We start from the raw sequence: 21,123 nt of genomic DNA on the forward strand, positions 1-21,123 counted from the left end.
AGGTGGTGCTGACCAGCTCAATCACAGGCCCTAGAGCCATCATAGCTTTTCTCTGCAGATCTGGGGGCTAGCCAGGCAGGCATCTGGACAGCTGTAGCAGCCTCTGGTCATGGTCAATACTAAGGATTTAACATAATCCTTATCAAAATTCCAATAGCTTTTTGTGCTGAAATGGAAAAGTCAGTTCTCAAATTCCTATAAATTCCAAGGGGCTCTAAGTAGCCAAAACGATTTTGAAAAAAGAACACATTTGAAGGACACAAGTTCCCCATTTTCAAAACTTACTGTAGAACTACAGTAATCAAAACAGTTTGATACTGCCATGAAGACTGTATAGACAAATGGAATATAACTGAGAGTCCAGAAATGGACCCACATATCTACGGTTAGTGGGTCTTCGACAAGGGTGTCAAGTCCATTCAGTGGGGAAAGAATAGTCTCTTTTACAAATGGTGCTGGGACAATTGAGTTTCCACATGCAAAAGAATAAACTTGGATCTCTACCTCATGCCATATACAAAAACAACTCAAAATGGATCAGTGACTCAAATATAAGAGCTTAAACCATAAAACTCTCAGAAAAAAAAACACTGGGGTTAATCTTCATGACCTTGGATTTGGCAATGAATTCTTAGATATGGCACCAAAAGCACAAGCAAAAAGGAGAAAACAGATAAAAGGGCATTTGTGAAAATAAAAAATTTCTGTACATTAAAGGATATCATTTAGAAGGCAGAAAGAAAACTTACAAAATGAGAGAAAACATTGCAAATCATATATCCAATAAGGGTTAAATATCCAGAATATAAAAAGAACTCCTACAACTCCACAAAAACAAAACCAACCCAATTCAAAAAGGGGCAAAGGACTTGAACAGATATTTCTCTAAAGAAGATATACAAATGGCCAATAAGCACATAAAAAAATGCTCGACATCCTTAGTCATGAGAGAAATGTAAATCAAAACCACAACGAGATAGCACTTCAGACCTACTAAAATGGCTATTGAAAAATGAAACCAGAAAATAATGTGTTGGCAAGAATATGGAGGAATTGGAACCCTTGTACGATGCTGGTGGGAATGTAAAATGGTGCAGCTGCTGTGGACAACATTTTGACAGTTTCTCAGGAAGTTAAATGTAGAATTATCACATGATCTAGCAATTTCAGTCCAAGGTATACACCCAAAAAAACTGAAGGCAGACACTCAAACAGACATTTGTTTCCCCAATATTCATTGCAGCACTATCCACAATAGCCAAAAGGTTAAAAAAAATCCATCCACGAATGAAAGGATAAATAAAATAGAGTATATACAATATATACAAGGGAATATTATTCAACTATAAAAAGAAGGAATTAAGTTCTGTATATGCTACGACATGGATGAACCTTGAAAACATGATGCTAAGTGACATAAGCCAGACACAAAAGGACAAATATTGTATGATTCCACTTATATGAAGTATCTGGAATAGGAAAGTTCATAGACAGTAAGTAGAGATTACCAGGGGCTGGAGGAGGAGAAATGGAAATTTCATTGCTTAATGGGTACAGAGTTTCTGTTTTGGGTGATGAGTATACAACATTGTGAATATAATTAATGCTAGTGAATTGTACACTTAAAAATTATTAAAATGGCAAATTTTATGTTATTTTATGATAAAAAAGAACAGATTAGCTTTCTTCCTAGGGGACCTCAGGGAAACAGGGCTGAGGTTGCTGGAAAGGTGGCCCTGATCATGTTTAATCTCTGTAGAGAAGCTGGGGCATGGGGTCCTGCAATGGTGCCCACACTCCCCTCAGCTCCCAGCTTGAGGGTACTCCAGGATCTTGTTTTTAGCTGGAAACATCTCACTGCTCACAAGGGATTCCAGGACTCACCTGCTGACCACTGGCCCAGCACACTGGCACTCTGATCTCTGGAGACCTCTGGGCCCCTGTTCTACTCTCTCAGCTGCTTTCTGTTTCATTTTCTTCTACGTCCAGCTCCAACACCACAGACTTTGTCCTTGTCCCTCTCCCAGGGCCCTGAATGGTACTCAGCATTGCAGGCCTGCACTGCAGCCTGGAGTCCTGACTTAGCCTTCTACTTCAGTGCCATGGCTTCCGGTCTTTTGGTCCCCACCTCCTGGCCCCACCTGGGCCTGGCTTGCTCTGGCCACTCCCTGCTCTGTGGCTGGGTCTCTGGCCTCCACTGGCTTCCTGGCACTGTTTTCTGAGTATGGCCAGCAGCCTGACCCATCCCTTCTGAGGGCCATTACAAAAATCTGGGCCCTTTGCAGACTCCCGACCCCACCCACTTTCCTCACTCACAGGTAATGGCCTGGCCTCCACTTCACAGCAGGCCGGGTGGGACTTCCTCACTAAGAGTCTCATCCTCCCCTCCTGCTTCAGCCTTCTCTATGTCTCAGGTCTTCTGCCTTTGCAGGGACTTCCCCTCTTCAATCAATGGCCTCCTTCTCCTATGTTCTCACCTCCTCCCTTCCTTTCCTGGCTGCTCCATGCCCCCTTGTTCCCCCACCTTAGGATGCCCCCCCCACTCTCCTCAGTTCTGCTCATGTCTAGCCTCCCCGTCTCTGCAGGCTCCTGTGGGATTTTCTCCTCACTCCCTACTACTCACCTCCTGCTTGCTCTTCCACCCACCTGAGTACTGAGGCCTCCAGCCCCTGTGCTCTGCCCCTCTGGAGGTAAGGTGCACTTTGATGCTGCAGTAGCCGACATGAGTCTGTCCTGATCTCACTTGAGCAGACAGCACAGCTCACACTGTTGACCACGTCTGCCCCAGGGAGCCCCTCCCTGGACCTTCCAGAACTCTGACCCTTCCTGGCCTTGCCCCAGCCTCTTTGATGGCTCCAGGCCCTATGGGCTTCCTCCACCCCCGCAATATGATGCCCATCCTATGGCTTCAGCTTTTAACGAAATCTGATGACTGCCAATCAGTGTCTCCAGCCCAGACCTTTCCAAGCTTGTATATGCAGCTGCCCAGGGGGCATTTCCCCTGGATGTGCCACAGACACTAGAGCCCCTCATATCCCAAACACACTCATCCCCTAAAACTTGCTCCTTCTCCCTTGCTTCTCATGAGGAGGTACTGATCCACCCTCCAGGAGTCAATCCAGTCATCTGGGAGCCCCTCTCCCCCACCTCCCACCCACTCCACACCCACTGGTGATAGAGTTCTTCCCCTCTGCCCCTAGCTCAGGATTGGCCTTTCCACTCCTCTGTTTCCTCAATGTCTCCACTTAATCCAGGTCATGTCTTCTGCCAGGACAGGAGGATGTCCTCAACTTATGTCTTTGCTTCTCATCTGGCTTTCTTGATCCATGCACCCACCATCACTATTTCAACAAACGAGGTGAAATATTTCAACTTGTTTGTTGAAACTCATTATTTCAACAAACAAGTTTCCTGAGTACCTACAAGGCGGCCTTTTTAAGACCACTTAATATCCTGACTTCACTAAAGGGTTCAGCACCTTGTTCCTCCTATCAGACTCTCTGTGCTGAAGCTCCTGCCTGGCTCCAATGACTCCCATATGTCCCTAGTGTTTCAGCTCTTCATCTGCCCCTCCCACCTGCACCTGAGACATGCTCAGGGCCAGAGGCATGAGAGCATGGCAGCTCATGCACTTCAGAGGTGAGCACAGCTGTGATTATAATGGTCTTGGCCATCTGCATCCACGGTCCTCCCATCCTCTCCTCCCTTCTTCCATGGTCCGGAGGCGGGCATAGCTTAGGAGCAGAAATGCCAAAAGGGGCATGGAGAAGGCAGGTCAGGGCTGACCAGAGGGGCCTGACAATGAGGAGCTCCAGGGTGTGTGGTATGGGGTGGGAGCAACAGGATTGTGGGTGGGGTGGGGGATGGAATGGCCTTTGGCCCTGGGCAGGGGCTGCTGCCTTGTACCTTCTGTCCCCACCCATATGCTATGAAAAGGCATTCCAGGGCCATCCAACCAAGCCACTCAGGATATGTTCAGGAGGTGTCTGGGGAGAGGCTTTGCTGCCCTAGAACTCCAAGCCACCTTAAAGGGGCCCATGGTCGGAGTGGCCAGCTCTCCTACCTGTGAGGCGTAGATATCCAATTTCTCAAACTGCTGCAGGTCCAGGGACATGGATTTCAGGCTGGATCGATCCCAGGGGTAGGCTGGAAACACAGGGCAGCTTGGTCAGCAGCTGAGACCCACTGAGGAGGGCTGCCTGGCCTAGGCCTTGCTGTCTCTTTGAGGAGCTGTGACTGTCCAACCTTTAACACAATTCTCAAAGCCTGAAACATTGAGCCTAAGAGCTATGTGGGAACTTTCCTAGAAGGGTCCCCTGATCAAGTTAGTTTGGGAATTATGGCAACTCCCATAGTCCTCTTAGAGGCCTACAGGGAACATACGCCTATTGCAGACTCTGAGAAGTCAGAAGTAGGAAACGGGCTTAACCTTAGTTAACCCAGTAGTTCCCAGACATATTGATGATGGAATCTTTTTTTCCCCACCATTTGGTTTTCCGTGGATTCCCTGTTATTTTTCCCAGGAATGAATGCTCTTTGGGGAGTGTCCAGGCAGTGCTGCTCGTGCTCACAAGCTCAAGGAGGGAGGTCTGTGCCACAGCCATGGCCCTGGGGTGGAGGTGTCAAAGGACGCCTGGGTAGAGGAGGAGGGCATGGAAAGGCCGGGCCATCTGGGTCCTGCAGAGTGAGGTGCATTTGGCATCCAGACAGGCTTCCTCCTTTGCCCTTGGTCAACTGAAGACTTGAGCATCTCAACCATGTGTGATGGCATTCTGGTAACAGGGCCCTGAGAAAGGCTGGGCTTCCAAATCCCTCAACTATGCTTAGCCATACTCACAGGGAGCCTGCTGATCAGAGACCAAGCCACGAGTCAGGTCTCTGAGACAGAGATACAGGAAGGAGAGAAAACTCGAGACCAGTGCTGATGCAGGGCCAGCAATCATGCAAGCTTCCCACTGGACATAGGACAACCATAATCAGCTGTTGCTGGGGGGCTGCTGCAAGGCTGCCTGGCCAATGGTTAGACCAACAGGTGCATGGACAGCAGACCCCTGTCCCAGCCCAGAAGAGAGCCTTGGCTCTGGCAGAGCCTTTCTTAACCAAGGGTCCCTGAGTCAGGCAGATCAAAATCAGGAAAGCTGGGTGGGAAGACAGGTTGGGGGTGGGAAGAAGTTGGGACCAAAGAGGAACTGAGCCCCTGACCCAGGTGGACCCACCCACCTTCAGCCTCCATGTCGGGAGCCTCTGGGTGCTGGGCAAGTGAGGTGTGCTGGAGAGACCCCAGGGTATGGTAGGGAAGTCTGGGAAGAGTAGGGCCATGTGAGAAAGCACCTGATGGACCTGCACTTCTACCTTGGTTCCAGTCTGGTTCTGACTTCCACCTTGCTGGGAGGGACTGGACCCAGCCCCCTGGCCTCAGGCACACATCTGTGGGATTCCTGGGAGCATATCATGTTGTGATGTTAGTGTCACACTGCTCTCTGGGAGGGTGCAGGGTGTGGGGCTCCTCTGCAGGTACATGCAGGGAGGGACATGTGGCCTCCCTGCCTGGTGGGGGACACAGCTGGTGCATTTGCCTGCACATCCTCCGGGCTGCCACTGTCAGTGAGAGTCCCTTAATCTGGTGCTATTAGACCGGAGAGATGTGGGGAGAAGGTGGGGAGAAGGTGGGGATGGGTGTGTGTCACCTCTAGACATGGCCCCAGCCTCTTCATGACCCTCTTCTGGGCCGGCATGGTTTGAGAGGCAATGCCCACTTATTGGGGAGCTGACCAATATTTGGGCCCAGGGGTTTCTTGCCTGGCCACCATGACTTATGTCATCAACCCCTGCCCTGTGTGGTCCAAATGCAACCAGAGAAGACTGGGGATACTCAGGCAGGCCCCTGCTGAGCCTTGCCTCTTCTCAGTGCCCTCTCCCTCTGCAGAATCTGTTCCTATCATTCTCTCACAAGAGCCATCAGGGCGACCTAAGTGCATTCAAAGTGGACTCACACATCGAACAGATTTCCACTCAGTATAGCTCTGCAAATGAGGTCTCCCCGCACTCCTATTTAGAATAAAGGTGGCATTTCTAAAATGGTATTGAAAACCCTATTACTAGTTTTCCCCTTTCTTGGTTTCATTTTCCAATATCTGAACATTAAAAATGTCCATGATTTATGCCTCATTAAATCTACCTGTGAGGAGATTATGTAAGATCTAAATATGATTCTACATAAATACATTTAAAATATCAGCGTCATTAACTAAAATATTCTGATTTTAAAGCAAAACAATAGGAAGAAGTATGGAGCTGCACCCCGCCTTAGATAACATCTGGTCTACTGAGGGGGAAACTGAGGCATAGGGAAGGCAAATGAGGGGCAAAAGCAGGATTCCAACCCAGGCTGTCTGTCATCCCTCTCAGTGTTTCTTCCTCTGCCTCACTCTGCTTATTCACCCTGCCTCCTACCTTACAGACATTTGGCATTTCATTTAAAGTTAACATAATCCTGAATTATGATTTTAATATGTTTCCTATAATGGTCTGCCTTGTTATTGGTGGGGTTTATACTTTAGCTTTAGGATGACATCTGGTGCATGAGCTTTTTCCTTCTCCACCTGTGTCCATGGCAGACATTGCTAATTAATCCTGACACTCTTTCCCTCCTGAACCCAAAGGTGGCCCCAGCCTCTCAGCATAGTGACCCAGGAAGCAACTGTCAATTGGAGATTAGTCTATGAGGCTAAACCCATGTGCTCTCTTGAGAATTGTCCTGGAAGACTCTGGAACTTACCATGGGCATCTTTCCCTCCAGGTTGCTGGGGTCTTGCGTTTCCATTTTTATCACCTTGTAAACCTACAATATTCCAAAGGTCAGAAGTATAGATACTTCAGAAGAAACAGAAATGCAAGCACTGATGACTCACCTTCTGGTGGTGCTTGCTTTTGACCCCTCCTCTTTACTCTCCTTTTCATAGTCTCCTTGTTCCCACCCCACTGACCACTGAATTGCTGCTGGAATTGCCAGGAACTTCCTGGTGTGGCAGAAGGAAGACTAAGAACCAGGAAGTGGCTGACAAGAAAGGGAGCTGCATTCTGCAACTGGAGTTAGTATTTGCTCTGACCTAACACTTTGGGTGATTCAGAGGGTCCTCCTGGAACCTGGTGTTCCTGCCCTCTTTTGGATTTTCCTGCTTTCTTGAATCCACTGCCAGATAACGCCAGGATAAGAACTGACCATGGATGGAAACAAAGATGCAGGAAGGGGAAAGCAGTTAGTGTGAAGGTCAAAACCTAGAAAGGTCAGGTCATAATTAAATTATTCCTTGGGAGGATTAAAGGCCAACTGAATCCCACAAATCTAAGACAGTAAAGGCAGAATTGTAGCCAATAGTTATTAGACTCCCTGGGCAAAAGGAAAGGAACTTTCCCTGCTGATCCGGAACCAGGTCAGGAAGATTTGGGTCCTTGATGGGATCAGGGGAGTTGAAGGTTGGGATGCCAAGGCAGGTAGTTTTATGCCACTGAAGGCCACTTTAGGCTATAAATATAACAAAGAAGAGTGCAACCACACATGGGTCATTCTGAGAAACAGTGCTCCATTTATTTCTCACACCTGCATTTTGTATTTCACACCTACATTTTTGATAGAATGATAAAGGTTCAAAATGATAGCTAGCATTTGTTACACACTTACTATGCCTGGCTTGGGCTTTATATTTACTCTCTCATTTAATCTCATAATAATCTTATGAGGCAGATTCGCTTATTTTCCTTCTTTTATAGTTGACAAAACTGAGTTCAAAAGAGGGGTTAGGCCACTGGCCCAAGGTCACACAGCTGAAACATGAACCCAGTCAGTCGACCCTAGAGCCTGCCCTCTTTACAGTAGACTACTCTCTTGAGATCCTGACTGCTGACGACTACAGGACCAGACAGTTTTGGAGGACTTTGGCTCACTGCATGGACCTAAAGAGGACTTGAGCCTCAGTTGTTCTGCAGCCTCTGTTACTTAACCTGCATTCTTCCTGAGGTCCCTGTTTAACCATAAGCTGGACAGATGCAAGGAGAGGACCGAGAAGGGAGTTGGGGAGACATCATGGTCCTGGGCCTGGGCCTATGTGCACTGCACTGAGGGAAGCAAAGTATGGTGGTTAAGACCACAGGCTTCAGAGTCATACCTGGGTTCTGACCCACTTTCTGGCTGGGTGACTTGGGTAGTTACTTCACCTCTCTAAGCCTCACTTTGCTGATCTAAAAAGTGGGGATGATATTAGTATACATCAAAAGGTTAAAAAGTTAATAAATGTTAAAGTACTTAGCATTTTGCATGCCACTTTTCGGGCAGTAAACAAATGGTATCTAAAAGCAACAGCAACAACACTCTTGTGATGCAATGTGTCTTCAGCTAAATGTCTGTGTTACCTATGACTAATTCCAGAGATGAAAAATCAGTGGTAGCTGGGTGTGGAGAAAAGAGTCTCCCAGGATAAACCTGTCATGCTTCTGCCTTTTCCCAGTTTTCAGGCCCATGTCACTCTTCTCCTTCCCTCAGAAGATGCTCGGGCTGGGATCTGGCCCAACCAGCTGCCTTCAATCCTCTGTGCCAGCCCTCCACCATGAGTACCTCTGTCATACATACGTTTAGCTAAGGAGAACTTCTTGAGCAGCTGGGGCATGGCATCTCGAGGGTGGACTTCCACAGTCAGTTGTGTCCCTACAAAGGAAAAAGAGATGACATTTTCTACCAGATGCTGCCAGGAAAGGGTGAATGCCTCATGACTGATGATTGATTAACAAAACAATTAGTTTTAGAACTTTCTTTTGTGTGTAGAAATCATCCTTTTTTTTTTCTATAAATCAAAACAACAACAAACTAAGCAGATAGTTTCCAGATTCAGGCAAGATGGAGTAAAGCACACTCAGCCCTGTGTCTCCCACTGAATGCAATTATGAACAATGTACCGAATGTAAGGGGCAACTATTAGAGGATTCTGCAAAGTAAATAATAGAATAACTGGGGAAGAGTGGGAAGAATTTTTAAAGCATTAGCAAATTGGCAGTGAATTTACCATTCTTCTTTCCCCTCTGGTATCATCTAGACTGGACTTAAAGGCATTCCCAAACCCAGAAGGGTAGAGTGGATGCAGAAAAAGAGCACACAAGAGACATCCTCTCTTTCTGGCCTGCAGAGTGAGAAAGGGAACCCCTGAGTCAGAGAGAGTGAAAGAAATCTTTTGTTGTTGTTTTTCCCCCACTTTATTCTGTTATTTCCCAACTCAGCCCCCAGGCAATTCTGTTGGTAGCAATGGCAGCAGTGATGTTGGTGGCCATGCAGGCATCTACAACTCTGGAGCAAGGATAACTATTTTCTTCTACCAGAGAAGTTATAATCCCAAGAATATGAGGGCAAATATTTATTGTTTTTTCTCTCTGTTTCCTGCTGATTTGCCCCAGAGGCAGACACAGTTGTGGGGCCTATATGGCGGAGTGAGGAAACTGAAGCTCCAGCTTTTTGGGTAGAGGAATGAGAAATGGGTCATGAAGAGGAGGGAGCTCAAGAAGGCAATTCCATAAAGTTGTAGGTGGACTCCTGTGGTCACCTCTGAACTGTGCATGCATAGATCTCATCCTAAACATCATACCACAGTCTTCAGGAAGTAAACTATGGGGTAGATTAATGCCCAGGTCCCAGACTGGCCACTGGGTGGTGCACATGCAGGGCAGATCTGTATAGCATTACAAAGGCTACAATTCAAAATTACTCAGCTAGGAAGACTCAGGAAAATCTTAACTTGAAAAGGAAAAGATAATCAACGGATGCCAACTCCACACACACACAAAACCAGCCACAATAACATGCTCTAACAAGTAATAGCAAACAGTTTTGAGATAAATGGAAAGATATAAAGTATCAGCGATAAAAAAGAAGATATAAAGGAGAAGTAAGTGAAGATTTTAGACTGAAAAATATAGTTAAAAATTCTCTGGATATACTCAATAGCAGAATGAAAATGACAGAGAACACAGTCAGAGAACTTGAAGATAGATCAACAGATATTGTCCAGTTTGAACAACAGAAAATGTAAGTAGTGCCTCAGAGATCTGTAGGTCAATACCCAAAAGTCTAACATTCACATCATTGAAGTCTCAGAAGGCAAAAGAGAAATAATATGATGCAGAAAAAATATTTGAGGAAATAATGAAAACTTCTGAAATCTGGCAAAAGACATAAAACCTTACTGATTCAAGAAACTCAGTGAATTCTAAACAGGATAAATGTAAGAAAATCCAAGTCCAGACACATAACCAAACTATTAAAGAAAAAAATATGGAAAGTAGCCAGTGAAAAGTGATGTAAAGCCAAGAGAATTTGGTACCAACAGACTTGCTCCAAAAGAAATGCTAACGGAAGTTCTTCAGATGGAAGAGAAATTATACCAGAGGAAAACTTGGAAGAGGGATAGAAATGGTAAATAGCTAGATAAATATATTAGTCTGCCCTCCTCTCAAGTTCTTGACAATATGAATAATAATTGAAAGAAATAATTATAACATCTGATAGGTTTTTGATATATTAGATGTAAAATATATGACAACTACAACGTAGAGTAGGAGAGTGAATGTACCTATATGGAGGTAAGACTTCCTCATTCTACTTGAAATGTTAATATTAATTATAATTAGATTATGAAAAGTTAAGTACATATAATACATACAAAAATAGCTATATATGGAGATACAGTAAAAAACTTAATAGGCAAATTTAAATGTAATTCTGAAAGGCAAGAAAAGCAGGAAAGGGGAAACAGAGGCATGAACAGAAAACAAATAATAAAGTAGAAAACCTAAATACAAATGTATCAATAATTATATTAAGTGTAAATGGTCTAAACACACAAATTAAAAAATAGAGATTTTCAGAAAGGGTGAATACATAAGATTAAACTATATTCAGTTTCCAAGGATCCAACTTTAACTACTATGATATAGGTTGGTTAAGTGAAAAGATAACAGAAAGCTGGAGTTGCTATGTTAATATCAGACAAAGCAGACTTCAGAGAAAGGAAAATATCAGGGATAGAGGAATATTAGCAAGAAGACATAACAACCTTCAATATGCATATGTCAAACAACAAAGTTTTAAAATACATGAAACAAGAACTGATAGGACTAAAAGGAGGAATAGACAAATCTACAATTATAGTTGGAGATTTTAGCACTAATCTTTCAGTCATTGAGAGAATTAATTGAAAGAAACTCAGCAAATATATAGAAGAAATGAACTACATAATAAAATTTATTTGATGTTTATAAACAATTCCATCTAATAATGGCACAATGCACATTCATGTCAAATGCCCATTGAATAATCACCAAAATGGACTATATCCTTGGTCACAAAACAAACCTTAAAAAGTTGAAGAGAACTGAAATCATACAAAACTCCTGAACTAAACTAGAAATAAAAAACAGAAAGCAACTGGAAAATGTCAAAATATTAAAAATTAACATACTTTCAAATCACACATAGATCAAAGAAGAAGTCTCAAGGAAAATTAGAAAATATTTTGAACTCATTGAAAATGAAAATAAAACATATCAAAATGTGTGAGATGAAGCCAAAGCAGTGCTTCAAGGGGAAATTTGTAGCATTAAATTCTTATTACAGAAAAAAGAAAGGTTTCAAATCAACAATCTAAGTTTCCATTTTAAGAAAGTAGAGAAATGAAGACTAAATCCAAGGCAAGCAGAAGGAAGAAAATCATAAAAATAAGAGAATAAATCACTGAAGTTAAAAACAACAACAGAGAATAATCAATGAAACTAAATGCTGGTTCTTTCTAAAGATCAGTAAAATTGATGAACCTCTAGCTAGAATGACCAAGAAAAGAAAGAGGCAAGACACAAATCAGGGGTAAATACACCAATATCAGGAATGAAATTAGGGCTATCGCTACAGACCCTCATATGTATTAAAATAATAATAAAGGAATGCTACAAAACTTCTGTGCACATAAATTCTACAACTTAGATGAAATGGGCCAATTCCTTGAAAGTCACAAACTACCACAAAACTCATATAGGAAGCAGATAACCTAAATATTCCCAATATCTATTTGTTAAATTAAACTTGTAGTTTAAAACCTTCCATCCAAAAGCCAGGCCCAGATAGCTTCAGTGGTAAATTCTAACAAACATTTAAAGTAAATAACATCAATTCTTCATAGGATCTTTTGCCAAACAGAAGTGAATGCTTCATAACTCATTTTATGAGGCTAGCATTAATCTGATATAAACACAAAGACAGCAAAAGAAAAGAACACTACAGACCAATATCCCTTATAAATGTAAACACAAAAATCTTCAACAAAATATTACAACATTAAATCCAACAATATAGTAAAAGAAAAATATACTACAACCATGGGTGGTTTATTTTGGGAATGCAAAGCTGGTTAAATATTTGGATATCAATGAATGTAATTCATATTAACAGGCTAAAGAAGACAAACTACAGGATCACACCTATTGGTGTAGAAAAACGCATTTGACAAAATTTAACATCCGTTCATGATAAAACCTCTCAACAAACTAGGAATAAAAGGGAACTTTCTTAATCTGAAAAAGGAAACCTACAAAAAGCATACAGCTAACAGCATATTTAATGGTGAAACATGGTTATGCTTTCTTCCTAATATTGGGAACAAGTCATAGATGTCCACTCTCACTGATCCTAATAATATTGTACTGGAAGTCCCACCCTGTGTAATAAGACAAGAAAGAGAAATAAAAGGCATACAGATTGGCAAGGAAGAAATAAAACTGTCCTTATTCACAGTTGATATGTCTGTCTACATAGAAAATCCCAAGTAATCTACAAGAAAAAGCTCCTAGAACTAATAAGTTAGTTTAGCATGGTCACAGTATACAAGGTTAACATACAAACATCAATTGTATTTCTGTATATTGGCCATAAGCAATTGGAGATGGAATTTAAAAATAACCATTTCCCATAATTCCAAAATTAAAATATTAGTTATAAATCTAAAACAAAAACCCCAAACATGTGCAATAATCACATGCTGAAAACTCCAAAATATGATTAAACACATTAAAGATGACTTAAATAGATGGGGAGACATACCATGTTTATGGATTGGAAGACTTAAAATTGTCAAGTGGGCAGTTCTCTCGAAATTGATCTATAGATTTAATGCAAGTTCAACCAAACACTTTGGGGGAATTGTGCAAATACATAATTATAAAATATAGACATCAAGGCACAGGAACTGGAATAACTAAACTAATTTTGAAAAAAAAGATGGGAGGACTCCCACTCTTTGATTTTAAGATGCATTAATGAAGCTGCTGTAATCACAACAGTGTGATGTTGGTAAGAGGATAAACAGATCAATAAACAGAATAATAAAAAATAGACTCACACAAACATAGCAAAATAAATTTTTACAAAAGTGCAAAGGCAATTCAATTGGAAAAAGGGCAAAAGAACAGATATTTTACTATAAAAGAGATTATGGATGGAAAATAAGCACATGAAAAGATGTTCAGCATCATCAGCCATTAGGAAAAGGCAAGTTAAAACCAAAATGAGACATCACATCTATTAGAAGAGCAATAATATACAACTGGCCCTTGAACAACATGGGTTTGAACTGCACGAGTCCACTCATACGGTCCTTTTTTTCTACCAAATGCAGATGGAGAGTACTGTTGGTGGAATGCAAAACTCGCATAGAGAGGGCCAACTTTTCCTATATGGGGTTTCTGCAGGGACGACTGTGGGACTTGAGTATGCTCACATTTGGTTATATGTAGGTGGTCCTGGAACCAATCCCCCATGTATACTGAGGGGTGACTGTAATTTAAAAATAGTGATAATATCATATGCTGACAACGATGCAGAGAAATTGGATCTCATATATTGCTAGTGGGATTGTAAAATAGAACAGTCACTCTGGAAAATAGTTTGGCAGTTTCTTATAAAACAAAACATGTACTTACCATACAACCTAAAAATTGCCCTGTTGGGCATTTATCCCAGAGAAATGAAAACTTATGTTCACACAAAAACCTGTACACAAATGTTTATATAGCAGCTCTATTCATAATCACCCCAAAGTGGAAACAACTTAAATGTCCTTCAATGAGTGAATGGATAAACAACCTGTGGTACATCCATATCAAGAAATAGTTATCTGCTGGGCATGATGGCTCATGCCTGTAATCCCAGAACTTTGGGAGGCTGAGGTGGGTGGATCACTTGAGGTCAGGAGTTTGAGACAAGCCTGGCCAATATGGTGAAACCCCATCTCTACTAAAAATACAAAGATTAGCTGAGCATGGTGGCAGGCACCTGTAACCCCAGCTACTCGGGAGGCTGAGGCAGGAGAATCGCTTGGACCTGGGAGGCGGGTTGCAGTGAGCCGAGATCGTGCCATTGCACTCCAGCCTGGACAACAGAGCGAGACTCTGTCAAAAAAAAAAAAAAAAAAAAAAGGTACTTCTCAACAATACAAAGGAACTCTTAAGAGTGATGGGAGGATTAGAGTCCACACAAGATAATTTTAAAGAGGGAAATAGAACTGCTGTATATTCCGATGGTGGTGTATTCTGTATATTCTGATGATGGTAACTGCCATAGTGGTGGTTCCACAAATCTATGCATGTGTTAGCAATCAGAACTACACACTACAAACATTTGATTTTACTGTATGTTAATTTAAAATAAAAATAAAAGCAAAAATACCAACCACACACACAAAAACCCAAGAAGAATTAAAACAAAAACTTGGATGATACAGAAAGATATAAAGTAGAAAGTGAAACTCCTTTAAGACTTCATTTCTACATTTAAAAATCCAAAGCAGATTATAGTAAACATATTTTTCATAACCTGCTTTCTTCATTTAAATCTTTACATGTCAGTGAGCATAGCCATATGTTATCATTTCAAATGGCTACATAGTATTCTATTTTGTAGATGGTTTATAATCCATATAAGAAACTCTTTTTGTTGAATATTTAGCTTTTCACAGTTTTGCTATTAGATATGATGTGATGAACACTCAGATACATACATCTTTGTACGTATGTAAAGTGATTTGCACACTTTGCAAATCAGTTCCTTTGAATAAATTCTTAAGTATGAATCAAATAATACGGATATTTTAAAGGCTTTTGTTAGATATTGGCAAAATTTTCTTATGAATGATTTTATCAATCTATGATCTTATCAGTAATTCAAGAGAATGCCCATTGTCCACATTCTTGCTGTGCTTGATTGCAAAACTGGTCACAAAGTGCAATTCCTCCCAATGAGAGGTCTTTTGTTCCACCCCTTGAATTTGGGCTGGGCTTTTGACTTGGTTTGGCCAATTAGCACATGCTAGAAGTGATGTTGCACAAATTCTGAGCCTAGGCTTCTAGAAACTTTGAGGCTTCCATTCTCATTCTTGGGGTCCGAGCCATAACTGCCATGTGAATGAGCCAGGTTGTAGATGAGAGCCCACATGGAGCAGAGCATAGCCTCTCAGGTGAGGCTATCCTAGACCAGCTGGTCTCCAGCCAACCCACCAGCTGACAACAAGCACATGAGCAAGCCCACCCAAGACCCAAGATCAGCTGGGTGTGGCTCCAATGAGAATTTCTAGCTAACCTGCAGATTGGTGAGCTTGTAAATGCTTATTGGCTAAAGCTGCTAAGTTGTGTGGTGGTTTGTAATGCAAAAATAGATCACATATACACTCACTGATGTTTGGTTTTATCAACCCTTTAAATTTTTATCAGTGAATAATAATACCTGGTTGCTTGGTATATTTCTTTAGTTTTATTGTAGTAGTCTTTGCATATACTTATTTACCATTCTAAATTCTTATTTTGTGAATTGGCTATTTTCCTATTGAAGTATTATTTTTTCCTCATTGATTTTGTAAAACCTCCTTTCACTAACCCTTTGCCTGCTAAATGCATTGCAATTATTTTTCATAGAATAACAATACTGTCTTTTTTGTGTAGCTCATAAACTTGTTCTGCATGCCAAAGAGGGTCATTCTCAAACAATTTGAAAACATACAATGTGGCCTCTGCAAAGCATAGCTTTGAAGGGGTTAACATTCATTTCGAAGTGTAGTTTCTAGCATATTCAAAGTTGAGAGAAAATCAGCCTTGTGAGCTTGTAATTAAAACATTAAGCATTTCAGAGTTCAAGGCATAATTCAGTTCTGGTCGTAGGATTGGGTGCTATCACCCTCAGCAGCAAATACTTCCTGTGTGTCTTCCCATCATCAGTGAGGCAAGGGCCTGTTCTTCTCCTTTTCACTTTCTCCACCTCAAACCCTCTGAGGTGTCTTTTAAAGTGAGTGCTAAGTGGTACTTGACTTCAAGATGCCTTGTGAAAAATGAATTGAGAAACATGTTCACTCTCTCCCCTCTCATAGGTCACAATACACAATGATCTGAGTAGTCCTGTAGTGAAGAACTCTATTTGACCCAGTACTATTTTGTCAAACACCATCTGGAAAATGCTGGACTGGAACAATCTCCATAAGCTTAGAGAAACTGCAAAAGTGAACAACTTATTGGCATAGGGTTCAACAACAAATCTCTTCCCCAGACTTCTCATAATGCCCAGGTACTTTCACACACACACCTGACAGTCTTTGTTAATTGATCGCTTCAGGCAGCTACTTCCAAAATCAGTCAGAGTTAATGAAAAACATGAAACTTGTTTGCCATCTTGTGTTACGTGTCCTGAGCCATGTCTCTAGGGGTATTAGCCATGTCCCACTTCAGCCATGTCTCTTTGTGAAAGAGTGATCAAGCTGAAAAACAAACTGCTGTTAAAGCCCCTCCAGGGCAGGGTGTTGAGGTGGGCTCACGTTCGGAGCACGGCCCTGGCCCAGACGCTCCAGCCATCACTATTCCTAATCCCTTCTCTCCTTTCTGTGATTCCTCTTCCGTCTTGGACAGGGGTCAATGTCCAATGTTTTCCTGAATCCCACTTCCCGGTTCTCCCCCAAAGCTGTGCTGCTGCTTAGCATTCCCTCAAGGAAAACAGCCACTTTCTCGTCCTCCCTGATTTGCGTGGGAGTGTGATTCCTGCTCTCACTTACTGTTGTGTGAGGGCGCCACTGGGAGGCTTTGCTGGCTCCGGGAACTGGGCCTGGGCTGGACACGCTGTTTCAAGGGGAAAAGCATTCGCAATATAGCTTTATGCTTCCTTAAGGCATGGAGTGGAGAGCGTTTGCTGGCTATGACGCTCCTGGATCAAATAAAACTCTTAATTTAAGAAAAAATATTAATGTGGCCAGTCTCTAACAGAGAGTAGATCATTTGGAGCCAAATTCGCAGTCAGATCTAAACCCTAAGTACAGCCTAAGTACAGTACATTATTCTAATCTTGACTATTCACCACCACAACCAAACCTACAGGAGGCCCTTCCTGGGATTCCAGGCTGCCTGGCTGGCCTCTCTATGCGCCCCTCCCCAGCTCCACCAGTTGTCAACAAAATCACATTTCTGAAGCTGCAGCTTTGACCATCTTAGTTAAGAGCATGTTAGAGATTCTTTTCTGCTAATCCTGAGGGGCTCCCTGGCCCCTTTCCTAGACCCCACCAGCTCTCCTTGCTTTTCCCTGCCTTCTCAGAAACAGAGCATACAGGCAAGCACAAGAATGTCCACATGCTTACTGCCCTGCGCCTGCCTTTCACCCAGTCAGGTTTCTTCCACCTGACAGCTGCTCTCCGGATCTCTTCAGGTTTCAATCAGGATTTATCTAAAGGCCTAATTGGCTCAGAACACCTAACGCAGTATGGCAAACAGGTTTCATGTTTTTCATTATCTCTGACTGATTGGAAGTGGCTGCCTGAAGGGATCAATTAACAAAGACTGTCAGGTGTGTGTGTGTGTGCACATGCACACGGGTGTATATGTGTGTGTAGGGGTCATGTGAGTCATGTGAAATACTTGCCATCATTGGTTTAAGGTGTTTGTTAACTTTTTCTATAACAGGTTGGCACATTTACAGCCTTTTTTTTTTCTACCTTGGAGTTTTTTTTTTTTTTTTTTCCTGCAGTAGCTTAGAGTCAGGAAAACAGCGAAAGCACTGGTAGTTCAAAAAAAAAATACCCTTAAATTGTCCCTGGTTAGATATTCAACAGACACATGCTGTGATTCCACCCAGGATGCAGTAGTCAGGAAGTGGAAAGCAGTGACATCCCAGGAACGAGCATGCTAGATGGTGACAGGGACTGTCTGGCTCTGTAGAACATGATGGAACACCACCCTTAGGGGGTACTGTTAAACGCAGCATGAAAACCTCACTCAGCAGCTCTCATCATGAGATGACAACCTAATGTTCCAGAGCTTAGGGCTGTGACTGGGCATCTGTTGGTGTGCATGATGAAGGGCATCACTGGCAGCCCTGCCCCTGGCTTCCATTAGGAATGGAAAACAAAGGAACATTCATGATTCCTTCTGTGGGTTGGAGTTCCGCAGGGAGGTCTGAGGTCTGGAAACATGGCACTTTGACCCTAGTGCACACATCAAAGAAGACTACTCTAAAAAGTGTTTGCATGGGGATAAGGGCTGATGACCTTGAGGACAGAAGCCTCAATAGAAAACTGACTCCTCAAGAATGTCCTTTGGGGTCAGGCATGGAGGCTTATGCCTGTAATCCCAGCACTTTGGGAAGCTGAGACGGGGGATCGCTTGAGCCCAGGGGTTTGAGACCATTCTGAGCAACATAGTGAGACCCTATCTCTACAAAAAATGAAAAAAAAAAAAAACCAGCCATGTGGTGGCACTCACCTGTGGTACCAGCTACTCGGGAGGCTGAGGAAGGAGGATTGCTTGAGCACAGGAGTTTGAGGCTGGAGTGAGCTGTGATTGCACCTCTGCACTCCAACCTGGGCCACAGAGTGACACCCTGTCTCAAAAAAAAAAAAAAAAAAAAAAAAGAAAGAAGGTTCTTTGCAGGGGCTCCTTGTGATTACTCTCCTTACAAATTCATTCAACCCACACACCCACTACAGATCCATCTCCAAAGCCTCTTCCCATGACCCAAGATTCCAATGTTCCTTTGCCACCTGTTGCATAAAGTCTACCATTGAAAGAGAGGCTGAGGAGGAGGGAAAATGTTGAACCATTCCGAGCAATGGGTTCAGACTGAAATCTTAGACTGCACATTGAGGGTGGGGGTTGGGTGGGGGTACTACACCCAAATCGACACCACCGGATTGGTCCCTGTCCTGTATGGAAGAGACAGTATGGTGGAGTAGTTAAGCCCACCGGTTTCGAGAGCCCACAGACATGGATTCAACTTCTGGGTCTGGTATGTGCTAACTGTGCGACTTCAGGCAAGTTATTTAAATATCTCTGAGCTTCCCTATCTGTAAAATGAGGATGATAACCTTCTGCAGAAGGTGGTTGTGGAGATTAAATGAGGTGAGCCATGAGAGGGGCTTAGCTTAATATCTGGCACACACCAAGTGTCCCACCTCTGGTCACCGCTATTACTGTGATAGAGCTTCCAAGAAGGCTTCTCTGGGGGCCCGTGTGGTTTGCAGAACAGAGCCCGAAGGTTGTCAAGGCTCATGGGATGAATAAGAAAGTGGCACATGGAGTAACGATTCCCTGGCCACAGCTTTCCAAAATGGCAGGTGCTGGCACCAACCTCAACAAAGCCAAATTTGAATTCATGTTTCTTTCCCAACCTGCTCTTCCTGCATTTCCCTCACCTTCATCCTCCCCATTGCTTGGGTCCCAAGCCTTGACTCCTCTCTTGTATACCCCAAATCCACACCATGGGGGAACCTCTCTTGCTGGATTATCATGATGCCTCTTAAGGGTTGTCTTGCTTCCAACCTTGCCCCCTCTGTTTATTCTCTACGCATTGGAGGCTGTCATGTCTACAACCATCTAATGGTTTCCAATCACACTCAGATTAGCCTCCCAGTCCCTTCTGACTCTGCCCTGTGTCCTCTCTGGCTCTTCTCCTGCTACCCCCATCTTGCCCATGTCCCCCACCTTCCTCTCCACAGCACAGTTGCCTGCTCCTTGAACACGCAGACACGCTCCTGCCTGGGGGCCTTCACGCTCACTGCTCCCTCTGCTGGAAGCTCTTCCCTAGATACCCACATCGTTTGCTCTTACCTCTCTCCTTGCTTAGGTGTCACTTTCTCAGTGAGGCCTTTCTCACCTACTCCACTTTAAATTGTCCCCTGGGATAGGCTGAAGAATGGCCTTTAGAGATATCCATGCCAGAATCCCTGGAACCTGTGAATGTTACCTTATATGGTAAAGAGGACTATGTGGATGTGATTAAATTAAGGATCTCGAGATAGGGAGACCATCCTGATTATCTGGCTGGGCTCTGAATGCAACCACACATGGATCCTTATACAAGGGAGCACAGGGAGATTCAGCCATTTATAAGCAGGGAAGGCAATGTGACAATGGAAGCAGAGTTTGGAGTGAGGCAGCCACAAGCCATGGTGGGCCTGCAGCCACTAGCAGCAGGAAAAGGCAAGGAATGAATGCACCCCTAGAGCCTCTAAAAAAAGCTGGCCCTGCTGACACTTTGACTTTAGCCCTGTGAAACAGATTTTGGACTTCTAGGCTCCAGAAATGTAAGAGAATAAATCTGCAGTATTTTAAGCCACCTCATTTGTGGAAATTTCCTATAGCTGCTATAGGAAATGAATATACAACCCTGCACAGCCCCAGACCCCATACCCGCACACACGCCTTATCATCCTTCCTGCTTGACTTCCCCCTCACGCCTTCTCTGGCTCAGGGTGTTTGACTTGTCAGGATTGTCTGTGTCTCCTCACTAGGACGTCAGCTCCACAAGGACAGGGGCCTTTGTCTGTCTTCTTCACTAAGTGAGGTAAGTGGTGCTAATCCACTCTCATTATAGCCAGATATCTCTGAGACCTTTTTTTTGTGTTGAGCCATGTGCAGTTGAGTTCATTTTAGAGAAGCAACAGGGCATGGGCTTGTCCTTGTGGTTCTCAGGGCTGGTGGCAGGTCCTGCTGGGCCCACAGAGGTCTCTAAGGCTGTCCTAGAGCTGCATTCTCAGGAATTCTGGCTTAAAGGGACACTGGCCTGTACTG

General features: G+C 43.3%; 1 protein-coding gene and 1 long non-coding RNA gene across 3 annotated transcripts in view; one reads left to right on the plus strand and one right to left on the minus strand.

Moving 5' to 3' along the window:
- Positions 1–21,123, plus strand: part of LOC134739185 (uncharacterized) — an 86,283-nt gene that overhangs the window by 45,228 nt on the left and 19,932 nt on the right. The window lies entirely within an intron of this gene.
- Positions 1–21,123, minus strand: part of KY (kyphoscoliosis peptidase) — a 51,244-nt gene that overhangs the window by 21,269 nt on the left and 8,852 nt on the right. For both annotated transcript variants that reach the window (XM_054483517.1, XM_054483519.1), the window contains 3 exons: positions 8,627–8,701; positions 6,779–6,841; positions 4,064–4,146 (listed from right to left, as the gene is read on the minus strand). In XM_054483517.1, coding sequence (XP_054339492.1) covers positions 4,064–4,146; positions 6,779–6,841; positions 8,627–8,701 — 221 coding nt within the window. The remainder of the gene's footprint in view (positions 1–4,063; positions 4,147–6,778; positions 6,842–8,626; positions 8,702–21,123) is intronic.

This window comes from Pongo pygmaeus, chromosome 2, assembly GCF_028885625.2.
Source record: "Pongo pygmaeus isolate AG05252 chromosome 2, NHGRI_mPonPyg2-v2.0_pri, whole genome shotgun sequence".
NCBI classification, from domain to species: domain Eukaryota; kingdom Metazoa; phylum Chordata; class Mammalia; order Primates; family Hominidae; genus Pongo; species Pongo pygmaeus.